The sequence below is a fragment of the Rana temporaria genome, assembly GCF_905171775.1.
Source record: "Rana temporaria chromosome 9 unlocalized genomic scaffold, aRanTem1.1 chr9b, whole genome shotgun sequence".
NCBI classification, from domain to species: Eukaryota; Metazoa; Chordata; class Amphibia; order Anura; family Ranidae; genus Rana; species Rana temporaria.
The window spans coordinates 36,588-58,327 of record NW_024404478.1 but is presented as its reverse complement, the minus strand read 5'-3'; the positions used below and the strand labels follow the sequence as shown (position 1 = coordinate 58,327).

General features: G+C 51.1%; 1 protein-coding gene across 4 annotated transcripts in view; it reads left to right on the top strand.

Moving 5' to 3' along the window:
* The window catches only part of LOC120921907 (potassium voltage-gated channel subfamily C member 1), a 258,805-nt gene that overhangs the window by 212,912 nt on the left and 24,153 nt on the right, over window positions 1-21,740 (top strand). For all 4 annotated transcript variants that reach the window (XM_040334412.1, XM_040334411.1, XM_040334410.1 and 1 more), the window contains exon 2: window positions 10,863-11,796. In XM_040334412.1, the coding sequence (XP_040190346.1) occupies window positions 10,863-11,796 (934 nt within the window). The remainder of the gene's footprint in view (window positions 1-10,862; window positions 11,797-21,740) is intronic.

Below are 21,740 nucleotides of genomic sequence, written 5' to 3'. Positions count from 1 at the left end.
CACCCTGGCAGACACATGACTACTATTATGTATTACAGTGAATTTTGTTTTTATATCTTATCAACTGTGCCAACACAATATAGATGAGATGTGGCACTGGACAGGTGGGCACAGTTAACGCTGTGAGCCTGGGCCCCTTACATTACACAGCACCCCACAGCTCTGGACCCCTTTACATAGCACCCAGCACCACTGGACCCCTTTATATTACACAGCAGCTTGCACCACTGGACCCCTTTATATTACACAGCAGCTTGCACCACTGGGCCCCTTACATTACACAGCACCCCACAGCTCTGGACCCCTCTACATAGTACCCTGCACCACTGGACCCCTTTATATTACACAGCAGCTTGCACCACTGGGCCCCTTACATTACACAGCACCCCACAGCTCTGGACCCCTCTACATAGTACCCTGCACCACTGGACCCCTTTATATTAAACAGCAGCTTGCACCACTGGGCCCCTTACATTACACAGCACCCCACAGCTCTGGGCCCCTCTACATAGCACCCTGCACCACTGGACCCCTTTATATTACACAGCAGCTTGCACCACTGGGTCCCTTTATATTACACAGCACCCCACAGCTCTGGGCCCCTCTACATAGCACCCTGCACCACTGGACCCCTTTATATTACACAGCAGCTTGCACCACTGGGCCCCTTACATTACACAGCACCCCACAGCTCTGGGCCCCTCTACATAGCACCCAGCACCACTGGACCCCTTTATATTACACAGCAGCTTGCACCACTGGGCCCCTTTATATTACACAGCAGCTTGCACCACTGGGCCCCTTACATTACACAGCACCCCACAGCTCTGGGCCCCTCTACATAGCACCCTGCACCACTGGACCCCTTTATATTACACAGCAGCTTGCATCACTGGGCCCCTTACATTACACAGCACCCCACTGCTCTGGGCCCCTCTACATAGCACCCAGCACCACTGGACCCCTTTATATTACACAACAGCTTGCACCACTGGGTCCCTTTATGTTACACAGCAGCTTGCACCACTGGGCCCCTTACATTACACAGCACCCCACAGCTCTGGGCCCCTCTACATAGCACCCTGCACCACTGGACCCCTTTATATTACACAGCAGCTTGCACCACTGGGCCCCTTACATTACACAGCACCCCACAGCTCTGGGCCCCTCTACATAGCACCCTGCACCACTGGACCCCTTTATATTACACAGCAGCTTGCACCACTGGGCCCCTTTATATTACACAGCAGCTTGCACCACTGGGCCCCTTACATTACACAGCACCCCACAGCTCGGGCCCCTCTACATAGCACCCAGCACCAATGGACCCCTTTATATTACACAGCAGCTTGCACCACTGGGCCCCTTTAAATTACCCAGCAGCTTGCACCACTGGGCCCCTTACATTACACAGCACCCCATAGCTCTGGGCCCCTTTACATAGCACCCTGCACCACTGGACCCCTTTATATTACACAGCACCCTGCACCTCTAATCTAACTAAACTATACAGTGTATAAATATATGTACAACTCCTGGTGATGTATATATATCCTCTACACACTGTTTGGGGTTCTGTTCTAACAGCAGAGATCAGATGAGTCTTTCAGGACTGGAGTACACTGGCCTAGCTATCGCTTTCCCTATAAAATCAGCAGCAGCAACTCTGTCCCTCCTCTCACTAAGAATGCAGCTTCAGAATGAATCTAAAATGGATGCTGCCCTAGAGGTGGGAGGGTCAGGGAGGGAGGGTATGCTGCTGATTGGCTGGAATGTGTCTGCTGACTGTGAGGTAGAGGGTCAAAGTTTGCTCAATGTTAATTAATAGGAGGAGGATCGAACATCGCATATGTTCACCCGCGGCGGCGAACGCGAACAACCGATGTTCGCAGGGAACTATTCGCCGGCGAACCATTCTGTACATCACTACTAGACATTCCATTGTGTGATGCTAATACTATGTTGTGTCTATTGTACTAATTAAGGGCCATATTCTCCTACATTGTAGGCGGGCGGCGCGTAAACCATTTACACAACGCCGCCCCAACCTACAAGGGCAAGTGTTGTATTCCCCAAACACTTGCTCCGTAGTTTGGGGCGGCGTAGTGTAATTGGCCCGGCGTATCCCCGCGTAAATCCAAGGGGGCAGCTTGTATTTAAATTAAGCGTGCCCCCGATTCTAACGAACTGCGCATGCGCCGGGCTTAAAATAGCCCAGTGCGCATGCTCCAGTTCTCGGCGTAAAACGTCAATGACGCCGACGTGTGCGTCATTGACGTAAAGCCGTATTCAAGAACGACTTAGTAAAACGACGTACCTGACGGAAAAACACAACGCGGACCCGACACCATACTTAACATGGCGTACGTGGGACTGGCGTAAGGTTACCCCTCATATAGCAGGGGTAACCTTACGCCTACGCAAACGACGTAAGCGACGGTTACGCGACGCAATTTCGTTCGTGAATCGGCGTATCAGGCTCATTTGCATAAACAAATGAGACCTTAAACGTAAACGCCACCTAGCGGCCGGCGGAGAATTATATTTAGGATCCGACAGTGTAAGTGTCTTACACTAGTCGGATCCTAGCCTAAATCCGGCGTATATTGTTTTGTGAATACGAATTACGCCGGTGTATCAGTAGATACACCGGCGTAACTTGTTTAAGAATATGGCCCTAAGTCTGTAAAGGTCAGATGTCTAGCTTTTAGGTGTTAATTCAGCCTGGCTCCTAAGACCTCTCATTATGTGATGCTAATACTGGTTTGTGTGTGGAATGTACTTGTCAACTGTAGTAATTAGGTCATGTTAATTATGTCAGACCGGTGCCAAAACGTCTGACATAGGAATGTGTATTATACAGATGAATCACTTATTGTCGGAAACGGAACGTCTGGGGGATAATTAACTCCTCTGAATGTCATTATCTAAAAGAATGTGATTGAAGCCCCATTGTGTGATGTGTGGGTAGAGTGTGTCTTTGTTCCTTTGATTACTGTAACATGCCTGTACTGTATATAAGAGAGCTAACCATTAAAGCATTCGTTCATTCGTTTGACCAGAAGTCCGGGACCCCGATGTGATTTCAGTGTAGTCCACCTTAACTTTACCTTCGGCTACCTCACCACCTTCCTCATTGGAGTTAAGCCTCAGGGAAACCCCCGACTTAGAGAGTGTCCTATCCAGTGTGACAAGCTTATCGGAAGTGACAAGCACCCAGGGTGAGACCATGTCGGAGACGACTGCAACTTCCACAGCAATCTCCGTGTGGCGTGCCCGTGACGGAGAAGGACCTTCTCCAGCCTCCTGCAGCAGCGGTCGAGGCCTTCCGGTCCAGCGATCTTTAGATTGGCTGGAGGGCCCTGCAGTGGCCGGACCCTAGCTGCACCTTCCTGTCGGCCGAAGAATGGCGTCTAACAGACTTTGACCTACCACCAGATGACTCTGTTATTGATGACCGCAACTGTTCCTTGGAATTGCAAGGCTCCAAGGAACCCAGCACCTCTGACGATGTTCTGAGGGAGAACCGCTCTGATCCGAGCGCACCGAATGGGTCTCGACAGCTGCCCGTGGAAGTCCTGCGCTTGACCTGGGGAGTCGGTGAGTCGAGTTTTATGTCTGTTACTACTCTCACTACCCCCGTGCCCCGGGCTATTCCCATTCTGAGGAGGGCACCGGACGCTTTGGTGTTACCGGGATGTGGGGATCCTTGCACCCTACCTAGACTAACTCGATTACAATGTGTGGTAGACCAGAAGGTTGCCACTGAATACGGGTATGAATACCCATATGTGCCGCCCCCTCTCCTTTACCAAATCGACCAGGAGAGAGAAGCTTGGTGTCAAGAGGCCATTTGGGTACATCTGAAGGCACCCTGCATTTTGGTGGGGGCTGATCCTCAAGTGCCTTATTTAAACAGAAGATCTGAGCACTGCCGCCGAGATTGGAGCTGGGGCCGCCACATCTACCGGGATCGGGTGGTGGTGAAGTGTCCCGGAAAAGAGGACCAGGTCTTCACAGTGCAATCTACTACTTCAAGAGGAGACACTGTTTGGCTGCCTGACCCTTGTTATTATAAGTAAAGATCATGCGGACCTTGCATGGCCTGTTTACCTCACAGAAGTTACGGACAAGTATGCCCCCCACTAAATTTAAATTTTCTTCCCAGTTCCCCCCCCCCCCTACTTCTCCAGAACCACATAAACTGTTGTGCAGAACTCTTGGGAGGGGTTTGGGATCAGTCAGTTAGAGTGGGGACTTTGCCAACTTTCTTTGAGCAGCTTTGGAACATTCCACCAAGAGAAAAAAGTATTTTTGTATTCACTTCCCTTTGCTGCTATTTTTTCACCTTTGCATTTGTGACTGTTGTAGTACCAGCGCACTGACCGCTAGGGGCAGTGTTCTGCACCGTTCTTTGTAGGGTTATACTGTTAAATTTTACCTTTGATAATTCTTGCACAGAGTATCTTCCACAGCACTTACAGTTTAGAGCTCTTTGGGGGAGGAGACTTTGCGTTCAGGCTTGAGCGTACAGCCTCAATATCAACCTCAGAGGTTGTAAATATTAGAGAGTATATTGTACATCCTGTATGCTTTTTGTGTTTTTTTTTCTATATACAGGATTTCTTCTGGACCCACCTGCTATCAAACACTGCGGAGAATGGGCAGATAGATAGCAGGGTTGTGTGTATGTTGTATGTCTTAGGCCATTTTAACCACTTCGTTACCGGGCCTATTTTGGCACTTCTCTCCTTCATGTAAAAATCAGAATTTTTTTGCTAGAAAATTAATCAGAACCCCCAAACATTATATATTTTTTTTTAGCAGACATCCTAGGGAATAAAATGGCGGTCATTGCAACTTTTTTTCTCGCACAGTATTTGCGCAATAATTTTTCAAACGCCTTTTTTTAGGGAAAAAAACGGTTTCATGAATTAAAAAATAACAAAACAGTAAAGTTTTTGTATAATGTGAAAGACGATGTTACGCCGAGTAAATAGATACCTAACATGTCACGCTTTAAAATTGCGCACACTCAAGGAATGGCGCCAAACTTCGGTACTTAAAAATCTCCATAGGCGACGCTTTAATTTTTTTTACAGGTTACTATTTTTGAGTTACAGAGGAGGTCTAGTGCTAGAATTGTTGCACACGCTCTAACGCACGCGATGATACCTCACATGTGAGGTTTGAACGGTGTTTACATATGTGGGCGGGACTTGTATGCGCGTTTGCTTCTGCACTCGAGCGACCGGGACAGGGGCGTTTTAAAAAAAAAAAAAATATTATTTTTTTACTTCATTTTTTTATTTTTACACTTTTTTGACATTTTTTTTTTTGATCACTTTTATTACTATTACAAGGAATGTAAAAATCGGTGAAAAAAAATCACTGATTACATGCCGACAGCCGCGATTGCGGCTTTGTTTACTTCCGGGTACCGGGCGTGACGTCATAACGTCGCGCCCGGTCCTCCGACGGTCATAGAAATGACTGTGACCGTCTGGTCACCAGTCATCTCTATGGTACACCAACGAGCGCCGGCCGATTCGCTCTCCGGGCCCCCGATGGCACGGGAGAGCCCGGAGAAGCACCGGATGGCGGCGGGAGGGGGGGACATCCCCTCCCGCTGCCTAGAAGAACGATCGAGCGGCGGAACCGCCGCTTTGATCATTCTTCTGGTGCACAGAATCGCGGGCTGAAGACGGCGATATCTGAATGATGCCTGCAGCTGCAGGCATCATTCAGATATCACCGCACAATGTCCAGGACGTCCATGGACGTCCTACGGATCTGAAGTGGTTAAGAATTGTATTACCATGTGTGAATTCTGTCCTCCTTTTTCTATTTTTTTTGACAGGTATCAGGTCAGCATTCGGGCTCGAATGCCTTAGGACACTGGGGACAGTGTCATTTCAAGTGGGGGGAGTATGTAGCGCCCCCTTGCTTTCAGGATGGGCACTACGCTAAAGTTAGTGGGAATGGGAGAGTTACTTTGCTCCCATTCGTGGTTTGTCTAAATTTGGGACTTCTGTCATCCCAGAAATGTCCACTGGGTCAGTCTGTGGTCAAGGGGTGCAATACCAACCCTTGCCGGCAGTTGGTGCCAGAGGGGTTCTGGCAGAGCAAGTTTTCCCCAGCAGCCAATTGGAGGAGTTTTCCCTCGCGGGGCATGCTGGGGGAGAGTATATCTGTGACAGGGGTCAGGTGGTGAAAAATCTTCGCAGGTTCCCCGTTCCAGGTGCGGTATCCACCTTCAGGGTACACGCATCCATGGACCCCGCCAGCGTGGCCCACCTGGCCAAAGCTGAAAGCTGCATCGAACCTCATCCTGAGGAGAAAAGGGACCCCAGTGTTTCACTGGGTTCCATGACCTGTTGAGAGAATCCCAGTCTGGGATCGGGCGTCCGGACCACTGACAGGTATGCTTGCTGTCATCCGGGGGCCTATATAGGAAAAGTCAACTGGGAGGATTCACTCTCTTTATTCACCTAAGTCCTTTATTGAAATTGGCCCATGGCAGAGGCCCTAGAGCTGGGTCTGTGAGAGAGACCTGTTCCTCCCAGCTAGTTCAGAGTGACACTTTGGCTGCCAGGCCTATTATACTTGTACTCGGGCAAATGCTCCCAATGCTTCACCCGATACTTGTACTGTCAGCGGTGATCAGTGCATGGGGAAGTTACAAGTTCCTCTTCTCTCTCTCCCCCCCCCCGCGCGCGGCTTTCAGCTGCTTTAAAATCAGCGGTGATCGGTGCTTGTAACTCCCCCACACACGATCACCGCTGACTGTCCAGTGTCCTCCTCCAGCCCCCCTCCATTTTGCTGCAGTCTCCCTCCCTCCGTGTCCCCCGCCGTGTTTCTCTCTCCCTCCGTGTATCCCGCTGTGTATTCCTCCGTGTATCCCTCCGTGTATCCCGCTGTGTATTACTCCGTGTATCCCGCCGTGTATTACTCCGTGTATCCCGCCGTGTTTCTCTCTCCTTCCGTGCTCCTCCTCCACCCCCTGGAACTGTCAGGATGGAGGTAGGAGCCGGTAAATACATCTCCTTACTGCTCCGAATGGACAGAGTCAGTTCACATAACTGAAACATTGTAAACTGTGATTACAATGTTTCAGTTTATGAATGAAGAGAAGACGCTGTCTTCTCTCCATTCATTTTCAGCGCAGATGAGGCTGCTGAGAAAGGGACAGGGGAATCTGTGTCCCTAGTCCCTTTCTCTGTGTCAAAGGGGAGATGTCAGAGGTCTGTTAAGACCCCTGATATCTCACCAAAGCCCCCCAACAGGGCTGGAAAAAAAAAAGAATAAAAAAAATTATTGTAGAAAATAATAATAATAATAATAAAAAAAAAGAAAAAACACACTGACACTGTCCACACAACCCCCCCCCCCCTTTAAAAAAAAGAAAGCATTATAAATATAAAAAAAATGTAAAAAATTAAAAACAAATTGTTAAAGATAAAAAAAAAACCTTCTGACACATGTGCCGCTGTCACATGAGATTTAAAAAATGTATCGATATTCGGTATCGGCGAGTACTTGAAAAAAAGTATCGGTACTTGTACTCGCCTTAGAAAAGTGGAATCGGGACAACCCTAATTGTAAGCTCTCGGGATCAGGGCCCTCTGATTCCTCTTGTATTGAATTGTATTGTAACTGTATTGTCTGCCCTCATGATGTAAAGCGCTGCGCAAACTGTTGGCACCATATGTGACGGTATTAGAATGATATCCCCGTCAAAATCTTCCCTTCTTCCCATAAAGATAATCACCCAATATTCCACAAGGGGGGATATTCCTGGGATCGCCCAATAAGCCACACATGCCAAGCTTACTGCTGGAACAACACTTTAATGGTTTTCTTCTCAGCTTTTTATACAGTCCAAGACATTCAAACAACAATGAAATCTCCACCCCCCCTAATCACACACTAAGGCTAATTACTAAAACATTCTAGACAGGTCGGCACCGACCGACAATTATCATGTCTAATCACTGCACATTCCTTAAACAGCATAACAAATCACCTTCACACACTTGAGTTTCCTAAGCAGACGTTTCGTCTGCATCCAGTTTGACACCTATTAACACCTCTGAGAATCACTAGGTTGTAGACAGCGTTATCACACAATTAAAGGCCTTTCAAAAGCTAGCCTTATTTAACATATGAACAGTCCTTACAGAGAGAGAGGAGTCACACATGAAAATACCTGTTACCTCTAACCCACAGCATTAAATTAGCAGGGAGCATTAAACTGAGACATATAGGCAATTGCATCACACCATATAAATCCTGTATAATAATAATCTGGGCTTAGATGTGACGGCTGTATTAGTGTTCTTTTTTAGGCTTTCGTCTGTTTTCATCTGGTGATCCTGCCAGTAAGTCAGCTGTTTTTCAACAGAACAAGCTCTCCAGCAGACTATTTCCATTCACAGAGATGAGACTAACCATTCAACACTGACAGGGGTGCTTACAATGATCAGCTTTCATTCATTGATGTAAAATCTTTATACCAAAAGGAAAAAAAACTGTAACTATAACTGATTATAAAGTGTGAGTTGGAGTTTGGCTTCAATTTGTTGGTGTATCAAAATATGCTAGTCCATCTAACACTCCCCTCCCCCCAGACTGGCAATGCTACTGTCCAAAGGTACCCCCTGTGCTCCTTCCTCCAGATTTGGGGCACTCTAAAATAGAAGGTGTGTTACTGGGCAGATCACCGAGTGAAAACAGAGGGGGAAAAGCTTCTAAAAAGAAAACAAATGTAGCCTTCACATGTAATGATTGGTAATATCGGACATTTTTGGTTTAATAGCGCTTGAAGTATAAAGCCTCGTACACACGACCGGTTTTCTCGGCAAAAAGCAGCAAGAAAACTGCTGGCAGAGCTTTCTTGCTGGGAAAACCGTTGGTGTGTACGAGGCTTTCAGGTTTCTCGTCAGGAAATCTGGCCAGAATCTCGTCAAGAAAAAAAGAGAACCTCCGCTCTTTTTCTCGTTGAGATTCTTGTCGCCCTGTTTCCCGACGAGAAACCCGAAAGTGTGTATACTTACCTGTCGCCGTGGAAACACGTGCATGCTCGAAATGACTTTAACGCATGCGTGGTAGCTTCCACGGCATAGGTAGGGTGAAGCAAGATGGCGGCAACGGCATCGAATGTGACGAGTGCATGCTTGTCGTACGGGATGACGTCACCGCGGTTCTTTGGAAATGTTAGTGTGTACACTCGGGCGGCAAGAGATTGTTGCCAAGAATCTCGACGGGAAAAACACGTTTTTTTTTCCTGACAAGATTCTTGCCCGTGTGGATGAGGCATTTGATAGAAAGTCATAGAGATGAGATTCTTGCCTGTGTGTACGAGGCCTTCGATAGAAAGTCATAGAGATGAGATTCTTGCCCGTGTGCACGAGGCCTTCGATAGAAAGTCGTAGAGATGAGATTCTTGCCCGTGTGTACGAGGCCTTCGATAGAAAGTCGCAGAGATGAGATTCTTGCCCGTGTGCACGAGGCCTTCGATAGAAAGTCGTAGAGATGAGATTCTTGCCCGTGTGTACGAGGCCTTCGATAGAAAGTCGTAGAGATGAGATTCTTGCCCGTGTGTACGAGGCCTTCGATAGAAAGTCGTAGAGATGAGATTCTTGCCCGTGTGTACGAGGCCTTCGATAGAAAGTCGTAGAGATGAGATTCTTGCCCGTGTGTACGAGGCCTTCGATAGAAAGTCATAGAGATGAGATTCTTGCCCGTGTGTACGAGGCCTTCGATAGAAAGTCATAGAGATGAGATTCTTGCCTGTGTGTACAAGGCCTTTGATAGAAAGTCATAGAGATGAGATTCTTGCCCGTGTGTACGAGGCCTTCGATAGAAAGTCGTAGAGATGAGATTCTTGCCCGTGTGTACGAGGCCTTCGATAGAAAGTCGTAGAGATGAGATTCTTGCCCGTGTGTACGAGGCCTTCGATAGAAAGTCGTAGAGATGAGATTCTTGCCCGTGTGTACAAGGCCTTTGATAGAAAGTCGTAGAGATGAGATTCTTGCCCGTGTGTACAAGGCCTTTGATAGAAAGTCGTAGAGATGAGATTCTTGCCCGTGTGCACGAGGCCTTCGATAGAAAGTCGTAGAGATGAGATTCTTGCCCGTGTGTACGAGGCCTTCGATAGAAAGTCGTAGAGATGAGATTCTTGCCCGTGTGTACGAGGCCTTCGATAGAAAGTCATAGAGATGAGATTCTTGCCTGTGTGTACAAGGCCTTTGATAGAAAGTCGTAGAGATGAGATTCTTGCCCGTGTGTACGAGGCCTTCGATAGAAAGTCGTAGAGATGAGATTCTTGCCCGTGTGTACGAGGCCTTCGATAGAAAGTCGTAGAGATGAGATTCTTGCCCGTGTGTACGAGGCCTTCGATAGAAAGTCGTAGAGATGAGATTCTTGCCCGTGTGTACGAGGCCTTCGATAGAAAGTCGTAGAGATGAGATTCTTGCCCGTGTGTACGAGGCCTTCGATAGAAAGTCGTAGAGATGAGATTCTTGACCGTGTGTACGAGGCCTTCGATAGAAAGTCGTAGAGATGAGATTCTTGCCCGTGTGTACGAGGCCTTCGATAGAAAGTCGTAGAGATGAGATTCTTGCCCGTGTGTACGAGGCCTTCGATAGAAAGTCGTAGAGATGAGATTCTTGCCCGTGTGTACGAGGCCTTTGATAGAAAGTCATAGAGATGAGATTCTTGCCCGTGTGTACGAGGCCTTTGATAGAAAGTCATAGAGATGAGATTCTTGCCCGTGTGTATGAGGCCTTTGATAGAAAGTCATAGAGATGAGATTCCCGGAGAAAGGTTCCCTAACGTCTCTCTTTTCTCTCTCCTTCCAGTACGTGGCCTTCGCCTCGCTCTTCTTCATTCTGGTCTCCATCACCACCTTCTGTCTGGAGACTCACGAGCGATTTAATCCCATCAAGAACAAAACGGAGATTGAAACCATCGGAAATGAGACCCACGAGCGCCACTACCGGGAGACGGAGACCGAAGCCTTCCTGACCTACATCGAAGGTGTCTGCGTGGTTTGGTTTACATTCGAGTTTCTCATGAGGATTACTTTCTGCCCAAACAAGGTGGAATTTATCAAAAATACTTTAAACATCATTGACTTTGTAGCCATTCTGCCTTTCTATCTGGAGGTTGGACTTAGTGGCCTGTCTTCCAAAGCTGCTAAGGATGTCTTGGGCTTCTTAAGAGTTGTTCGATTTGTGCGAATTCTTCGAATTTTCAAGCTGACCAGGCATTTTGTAGGCTTGAGGGTCCTGGGACACACCCTCCGCGCTAGCACAAATGAGTTCTTGCTGCTTATCATATTTCTGGCATTGGGAGTGTTAATCTTCGCTACAATGATCTATTATGCTGAGAGAATAGGTGCTAATCCCAACGATCCTAGTGCCAGCGAACACACACATTTCAAAAATATTCCTATTGGCTTCTGGTGGGCTGTCGTCACCATGACCACCCTTGGCTACGGAGACATGTATCCTCAGACGTGGTCGGGCATGCTCGTGGGAGCGCTCTGTGCTCTTGCTGGTGTGCTGACCATTGCAATGCCTGTACCCGTCATTGTGAACAATTTTGGGATGTATTATTCCTTAGCTATGGCTAAGCAGAAGCTACCAAAGAAAAAAAAGAAGCATATACCACGTCAACCCCACCCGGGATCCCCAAATTATTGTAAATCAGTTGTAAACTCTCCACATCACAGTACGCAGAGCGACACTTGCCCCCTCGCTCAGGAAGAGATTTTAGAAATGAACAGAGCAGGTAGGAAACCGCTTAGAGGAATGTCCATTTGATCATCTTCATCCATTCCTTGTAGTGAATTGCGATCTTCTTATGTAGAGATGCTGAAGGCATGAATCCATTGATGGTGCCGCCTCACCGCGCAGGTTCTGTGTGAGGAACACCACAAGCTTTCTACGCTGAGGCAGGTGTAGGGTAGCTGGAAGGCGATACGATGGAAGGAGACTGAGATTGGGAGGTCACCTCCTCACCTATCAGAGATGTTCTAAGCATGACCTCCGTAGAGGAATGAGAATCACAGGTAGATGTGTAGCCGCTCACTAGGAGTGCAGTCTAGCCGTATTCTAGCCATGGTACTCTTTAGCATGTAAGGGAATCTCATAGACTTTATTCGGAGCGGAAATTGTATTTTTCAAGTGCCGGAATGTTCTGGCAAAGGTCAGGACCACAGTAGGAGGCTCTTTCCTAATATAAAGGAAGGTGATAGTGGTGCAGCAGGAAGTTGTGTGACAATCTCATCCATGCCAGCAATATGCCCAAGAACAGCCAGTCTTCAGGAGTATGCATTGTGTGTCGTGGCTAGTGGCCCTTTCTCCAGTTGTCTCAGTTTTATGAGATGTTTTCAGTGGGGCTGATCACTTCCCCCGTGCTCTACCTCTACCTGTGGAATATTCGCCCGGGTATATATGGAGAACATATGAAAACCAATACAGTCATGATGGTGTATGCAGACAGACGTAGGCCCTAGAGGAGTGCGTGTATATAGACACACATAGATCTACGCACGCCACACATTCTCCTTCACCAGCAAACCAGAATAATGTGCAGGGAGTCAGCGGAATCCTTCTGTATAAGACCTCTGGCAGCAATCAGTCATTGACTTGTTCTCTCTTTTGTGTTTCCATATCATGCATGCTGACCCATAATGTGGGAACAACAAAGCCCGCCAGACTTTTCCTGCTAATGCTTCTCGCTCGCTGTCGGGGACATTTCCAAATGCAGAATTTGTAAATTGGATATTAATGGAGATCAATATCTGATGCTCACTAAGACCCTTCTGGGAACGTTTAGTGAAACTTTGTTTTTCCCATATCAGATATTCATCCCGTCATGTGATTTGTCATCCATAGAGAACCATTGTCAGGGCTTCTGATAGGCCGAGGAAAACATCAGCTTAGATATGAAATAATAATCTTCCATATTCCCGCCCTCCTGGAAAATATCTGTCAGTACACCATGGATCTTCAGATTATTAAAGGACGATGACATCACACAAAGAAGAGGAGGGCAGTGTTCCTGGTGAATGAAGGGGCCCTGCGCTGCTCTGAAATGTTGCCCTCTCCTCTTTGTCATCGTTCTAAATATCCATGGTGTGCTGCCAAATATTTACAATGTACTAGATATTAGATGAGAACACAAAATACATCATGACGATAAAAGAAGTGCCACATGCCCAGTGCATGTTACTGATTCACATGAAATTACTGTGCCATACCCAGTGGGGGCGCCCACTGCATCATACCTGATGGGGGCACGCACTTCATTATACCTGATGGGGGCGCCCACTGCACCATACCTGATGGGGGCGCCCACTGCATCATACCTGATGGGGGCACGCACTTCATTATACCTGATGGGGGCGCCCACTGCACCATACCTGATGGGGGCGCCCACTGCATCATATCCAATGGGGGCGCCCACTGCACCATACCTGATGGGGACGCGCACTGCATCATATCCCATGGGGGTGCCCACTGCACTATACCCGATGGGGCACCCACTGCACCATACCCAAGTGGGCGCCCACTGCACCATATCCGATGGGGGTGCCCACTGCATCATACCTGATGGGGGCCCCTGCTGTACTATACCCAATGGGGGCACCCACTGCATCATACCTGATGGGGGCGTGCACTGCATCATACCTGATGGGGGCGCCCACTGCACCATACCTGATGGGGGCGCCCACTGCATCATATCCAATGGGGGCGCCCACTGCACCATACCTGATGGGGGCGCCCACTGCATCATATCCAATGGGGGCGCCCACTGCACCATACCTGATGGGGACGCGCACTGCATCATATCCCATGGGGGTGCCCACTGCACTATACCCGATGGGGCACCCACTGCACCATACCCAAGTGGGCGCCCACTGCACCATATCCGATGGGGGTGCCCACTGCATCATACCTGATGGGGGCCCCTGCTGTACTATACCCAATGGGGGCACCCACTGCATCATACCTGATGGGGGCGTGCACTGCATCATACCTGATGGGGGCGCCCACTGCACCATACCTGATGGGGGCGCCCACTGCATCATATCCAATGGGGGCGCCCACTGCACCATACCTGATGGGGGCGCCCACTGCATCATATCCAATGGGGGTGCCCACTGCACTATACCTGATGGGGCACCCACTGCACCATACCCAAGTGGGCGCCCACTGCACCATATCTGATGGGGGTGCCCACTGCATCATACCTGATGGGGGCCCCTGCTGTACTATACCCAATGGGGGCACCCACTGCATCATACCTGATGGGGGCGTGCACTGCATCATACCTGATGGGGGCGCGCACTGCATCATACCTGATGGGGGCGCCCACTGCACCATACCTGATGGGGGCGCCCACTGCATCATATCCAATGGGGGCGCCCACTGCACCATACCTGATGGGGGCGCCCACTGCATCATATCCAATGGGGGTGCCCACTGCACTATACCTGATGGGGCACCCACTGCACCATACCCAAGTGGGCGCCCACTGCACCATATCTGATGGGGGTGCCCACTGCATCATACCTGATGGGGGCCCCTGCTGTACTATACCCAATGGGGGCACCCACTGCATCATACCTGATGGGGGCGCGCACTGCATCATATCCGATGGGGTGCCTGCTGCACCATACCCGAAGGGGCGCCTGCTGCACCATTCCCGATGGGGGCGTCCCCCTGCACCATACCCAAGGGCGGCGCCCACTGCACCATACCCAAGGGGGCGCCCACTGCACCATATCTGATGGGGGTGCCCACTGCATCATACCTGATGGGGGCCCCTGCTACACCATACCCAATGGGGGCGCCCACTGCATCATACCTGATGGGGCGCCCACTGCATCATACCCGATGGGGCACCCACTGCACCATATCCAATGGGGCCGCCTGCTGCACTATACCTGATGGGGGTGCCCACTGCATCATCCCCAATGGGGGCACTCACTGCACCATACCTGATGGAGGCGTTTACTGCATCATACCCGATGGGGGCACCCACTGCACCATACCCAAGGGGGCGCCCACTGCACCATATCTGATGGGGGTGCCCACTGCATCATACCTGATGGGGGGCCCCTGCTACACCATACCCAATGGGGGCGCCCACTGCGTCATACCTGATGGGGCGCCCACTGCATTATACCCGATGGGGCACCCACTGCACCATACCTGATGGAGGCGTTTACTGCATCATACCCTATGGGGGCGCCCACTGCACCATACCCAAGGGGGCGCCCACTGCACCATATCTGATGGGGGTGCCCACTGCATCATACCTGATGGGGGCCCCTGCTACACCATACCTAATGGTGGCGCCCACTGCATCATACCTGATGGGGCGCCCACTGCATCATACCCGATGGGGCACCCACTGCACCATATCCAATGGGGGCGCCTGCTGCACTATACCTGATGGGGGCACCCACTGCACCATACCTGATGGAGGCGTTTACTGCATCATATCCGATGGGGGAGCCCACTGCATCATATCCAATGGGGGTGCCCACTGCATTATATCCAATGGGGGTGCCCACTGCACCATACCTGATGGTGGTGCCCCTGTATCATTCCCTTTCAAAGAGCCCAGTATGCCATACCTGGTGGGGGTGTACCCACCATACTAAGTGGGGTTGCTCACTGCACCTCACTTTGTGGAAGTACTCTCCATACCAGGTGGGAGCACCCACCATCATCTCTGCTCTGAAACATTACCTCACTTCAGGGATGATACTACCAGAATAGGACCACTCAAGTCTACTGGTCTTCCTCTATGTACAAAATGCTTGGAAAGTGGGATATTCCCGCAGGGATAGGGCACCACAGAACGTTCATACTACCTCTCTTACATCTCTACCCAACATTGCCCATTCCAGAATTATACCAAAATTAACATTTCAACTTCCCTTTTATTGTAATGGAATTCGTAAAAAACTCAAAAAGCAACTGAGCTTTTCCGCTAGAGTGCTGGATCTGTCCCTGAGGGGGTTCAATAAACAAAGGTTAACCCAAGGGTGACACCCTGACACCACTGTGACCTTCAGACAGAGTGACCCCCCTGACACAACTGTGACCTTCAGACAGAGTGACCCCCCTGACACAACTGTGACCTTCAGACAGAGTGACACCCTGACACAACTGTGACCTTCAGACAGAGTGACCCCCCTGACACAACTGTGACCTTCAGACAGAGTGACCCCCCTGAGACAACTGTGACCTTCAGACAGAGTGACCCCCCTGACACAACTGTGACCTTCAGACAGAGTGACCCCCCTGAGACAAAAGTGACCTTCAGACAGAGTGACCCCCCTGACACAACTGTGACCTTCAGACAGAGTGACCCCCCTGACACAACTGTGACCTTCAGACAGAGTGACCCCCCTGACACAACTGTGACCTTCAGACAGAGTGACCCCCCTGACACCACTGTGACCTTCAGACAGAGTGACCCCCCTGACACAACTGTGACCTTCAGACAGAGTGACCCCCCTGACACAACTGTGACCTTCAGACAGAGTGACCCCCCTGAGACAACTGTGACCTTCAGACAGAGTGACCCCCCTGACACCACTGTGACCTTCAGACAGAGTGACCCCCCTGACACAACTGTGACCTTCAGACAGAGTGACCCCCCTGACACAACTGTGACCTTCAGACAGAGTGACCCCCCTGACACAACTGTGACCTTCAGACAGAGTGACCCCCCTGACACAACTGTGACCTTCAGACAGAGTGACCCCCCTGACACCACTGTGACCTTCAGACAGAGTGACCCCCCTGACACAACTGTGACCTTCAGACAGAGTGACCCCCCTGACACCACTGTGACCTTCAGACAGAGTGACCCCCCCTGACACAACTGTGACCTTCAGACAGAGTGACCCCCCTGACACAACTGTGACCTTCAGACAGAGTGACCCCCCTGACACAACTGTGACCTTCAGACAGAGTGACCCCCCTGACACAACTGTGACCTTCAGACAGAGTGACCCCCCCTGACACAACTGTGACCTTCAGACAGAGTGACCCCCCTGACACAACTGTGACCTTCAGACAGAGTGACCCCCCTGACACAACTGTGACCTTCAGACAGAGTGACCCCCCTGAGACAAAAGTGACCTTCAGACAGAGTGACCCCCCTGAGACAAAAGTGACCTTCAGACAGAGTGACCCCCCTGACACAACTGTGACCTTCAGACAGAGTGACCCCCCTGACACCACTGTGACCTTCAGACAGAGTGACCCCCCTGACACAACTGTGACCTTCAGACAGAGTGACCCCCCTGAGACAAAAGTGACCTTCAGACAGAGTGACCCCCCTGACACAACTGTGACCTTCAGACAGAGTGACCCCCCTGACACAACTGTGACCTTCAGACAGAGTGACCCCCCTGACACAACTGTGACCTTCAGACAGAGTGACCCCCCTGAGACAAAAGTGACCTTCAGACAGAGTGACCCCCCTGACACAACTGTGACCTTCAGACAGAGTGACCCCCCTGACACAACTGTGACCTTCAGACAGAGTGACCCCCCTGAGACAACTGTGACCTTCAGACAGAGTGACCCCCCTGACACAACTGTGACCTTCAGACAGAGTGACCCCCCTGACACAACTGTGACCTTCAGACAGAGTGACCCCCCTGACACAACTGTGACCTTCAGACAGAGTGACCCCCCTGAGACAAAAGTGACCTTCAGACAGAGTGACCCCCCTGACACAACTGTGACCTTCAGACAGAGTGACCCCCCTGACACCACTGTGACCTTCAGACAGAGTGACCCCCCTGACACCACTGTGACCTTCAGACAGAGTGACCCCCCTGACACAACTGTGACCTTCAGACAGAGTGACCCCCCTGACACCACTGTGACCTTCAGACAGAGTGACCCCCCTGACACAACAGTGACCTTCAGACAGAGTGACCCCCCTGACACCACTGTGACCTTCAGACAGAGTGACCCCCCTGACACAGGAAACACATTGAGCCCCCAACACAAGTGTGACCCCCTGACACTCGCCCATCAGCCGCATGACCACCATTACTGCCTGAAGTGATCATTCAATCTTCTATTTTATCATTTCATTGGTCTTATTTCAGCATTTAGGATGAATTGTTTTATGAGGTGAAATGTTAGTAAATGTCGACATCCAGTTCCTGAAAAAGGCCTTAGGTCATGTGACCTACCGAATCCTTTCCTCAGGTACGCCTTTAAATCCCAATCTAGTGATACGGCCGCTTGGCAGCGATTACCGACTCCATGTGGGTGGAAGAACATTATTTCAGAATATTTATAATGGAAACCCGGAAAATGTAAAATAGATTTGGCATTATAGGAAGTGCTGATTACCATTAGTAACACCCCTAAAAGAGGCGTGTCTGTGATAACCGGGCAGTATGATGACCAGGCAGTATGATGACCAGGCAGTATGATGACCAGGCAGTATGATGACCAGGCAGTATGATGACCAGGCAGTATGATGACCGGGCAGTATGATGATCAGGCAGTATGATGATCAGGCAGTATGATGACCGGGCAGTATGATGATCAGGCAGTATGATGATCAGGCAGTATGATGAACGGCAGTATGATGACCGGGCAGTATGATGATCAGGCAGTATGATGACCGGGCAGTATGATGACTGGGCAGTATGATGATCAGGCAGTATGATGAACGGCAGTATGATGACCGGGCAGTATGATGATCAGGCAGTATGATGAATGGCAGTATGATGACCGGGCAGTATGATGATCAGGCAGTATGATGACCGGGCAGTATGATGAACGGCAGTATGATGACCGGGCAGTATGATGATCAGGCAGTATGATGACCGGGCAGTATGATGAACAGCAGTATGATGACCGGGCAGTATGATGATCAGGCAGTATGATGACCGGGCAGTATGATGACCGGGCAGTATGATGATCAGGCAGTATGATGATCAGGCAGTATGATGACCGGGTAGTATGATGATCAGGCAGTATGATGAACGGCAGTATGATGACCGGGCAGTATGATGATCAGGCAGTATGATGACCGGGCAGTATGATGACCGGGCAGTATGATGATCAGGCAGTATGATGAACGGCAGTATGATGACCGGGCAGTATGATGATCAGGCAGTATGATGACCGGGCAGTATGATGACCGGGCAGTATGATGATCAGGCAGTATGATGAATGGCAGTATGATGACCGGGCAGTATGATGATCAGGCAGTATGATGAACGGGCTGTATGGTGACCGGGCAGTATGATGATCAGGCAGTATGATGAACGGCAGTATGGTGACCGGGCAGTATGATGATCAGGCAGTATGGTGACCAGGCAGTATGATGATCAGGCAGTATGATGACCGGGCAGTATGGCGACCGGGCAGTATGATGACCAGGCAGTATGATGATCAGACAGTAGGATGACCGGGCAGTATGGTGACCGGGCAGTATGATGACCGGGCAGTATGATGACCGGCAGTATAATGATCAGGCAGTATGATGACCGGGCAGTATGGTGACCGGGCAGTATGATGATCAGGCAGTATGATGACCAGGCAGTGTGATGACCGGGAAGTAGGATGACCAGGCAGTATGATGACCAGGCAGCATAATGGCCAGGCGCTACTATGACCAGGGAGGTATGATGGCCAGGAGGTACGATGACCAGGCGGCATGATGGCCAGGTGGTACGATGACCAGGCAGCATGATGGCCAGGCGACACGATGGTCAGGCGACACGATGGCCAGGCAGTACGATGGGCAGGTGACACGATGACCAGGCAGCACGATGGCCAGGTGACACGATGACCAGGCAGCACGATGGCCAGGCGGTATGATGGCCAGGCAACACGATGGCCAGGCGACACAATGACCAGGCAGCACGATGACCAGGCAGCATGATGGCCAGGCGACACGATGGTCAGGCGACACGATGGCCAGGCAGTACGATGGGCAGGCGATGCGATGGCCAGGTGACACGATGGCCAGGCGACACGATGGCCAGGCGACACGATGGCCAGGCGACACGATGACCAGGCAGCACGATGGCCAGGCGGTATGATGGCCAGGCGACACGATGACCAGGCAGTACGATGGCCAGGTGACACGATGGCCAGGTGACACGATGACCAGGCAGCACGATGGCCAGGCGGTATGATGACCAGGCGACACGATGGCCAGGCGGTATGATGACCAGGCAGCATGATGGCCAAGCGACACGATGGTCAGGTGACACGATGGCCAGGCAGTACGATGGGCAGGCGATGCGATGGCCAGGTGACACGATGGCCAGGCGACACGATGGCCAGGCGACACGATGACCAGGCAGCACGATGGCCAGGTGACACGATGACCAGGCAGCATGATGGCCAGGCGGTATGATGGGCAGGTGACACGATGACCAGGCAGCACGATGGCCAGGTGACACGATGACCAGGCAGCACGATGGCCAGGCGGTATGATGGCCAGGCAACACGATGGCCAGGCGACACGATGACCAGGCGGCACGATGGCCAGGCGGTATGATGGCCAGGCGACACGATGACCAGGCAGTACGATGGCCAGGTGACACGATGGCCAGGCGACACGATGACCAGGCAGCACGATGGCCAGGCAGTATGATGGCCAGGCGACACGATGACCAGGCAGCACGATGGCCAGGTGACACGATGACCAGGCAGCACGATGGCCAGGCGGTATGATGACCAGGCGACACGATGGCCAGGCGGTATGATGACCAGGCAGCATGATGGCCAGGCGACACGATGGTCAGGCGACACGATGGCCAGGCAGTACGATGGGCAGGCGATGCGATGGCCAGGTGACACGATGGCCAGGCGACACGATGGCCAGGCGACACGATGACCAGGCAGCACGATGGCCAGGTGACACGATGACCAGGCAGCATGATGGCCAGGCGGTATGATGGCCAGGTGACACGGTGACCAGGCAGCACGATGGCCAGGTGACACGATGACCAGGCAGTACGATGGCCAGGTGACATGATGGCCAGGCGACACGATGACCAGGCAGCACGATGGCCAGGCAGTATGATGGCCAGGCGACACGATGATCAGGCAGCACGATGGCCAGGTGACACGATGACCAGGCAGCCCGATGGCCAGGCGGTATGATGACCAGGCGACACGATGGCCAGGCGGTATGATGACCAGGCAGCATGATGGCCAGGCGACACGATGGTCAGGCGACACGATGGCCAGGCAGTACGATGGGCAGGCGATGCGATGGCCAGGTGACACGATGGCCAGGCGACACGATGGCCAGGCGACACGATGACCAGGCAGCACGATGGCCAGGTGACACGATGACCAGGCAGCATGATGACCAGGCGGTATGATGGCCAGGTGACACGATGACCAGGCAGCACGATGGCCAGGTGACACGATGACCAGGCGGTATGATGGGTTAGGGTTAGGGTTAGGCTTAGGGTTAGGGCTCGTGGGGGGAGGACGTTTGGGTTTGGATGAGAGATCGGGCTCGTGGGGGGAGGATGTTTGGGTTTGGATGAGGGTTCGGGCTCGTGGGGGGAGGACGTTTGGGTTTGGATGAGGGTTCGGGCTCGTGGGGGGAGGATGTTTGGGTTTGGATGAGGGTTCGGGCTCGTGGGGGGTGGACGTTTGGGTTTGGATGAGGGTTCGGGCTCGTGGGAGGAGGACGTTTGGGTTTGG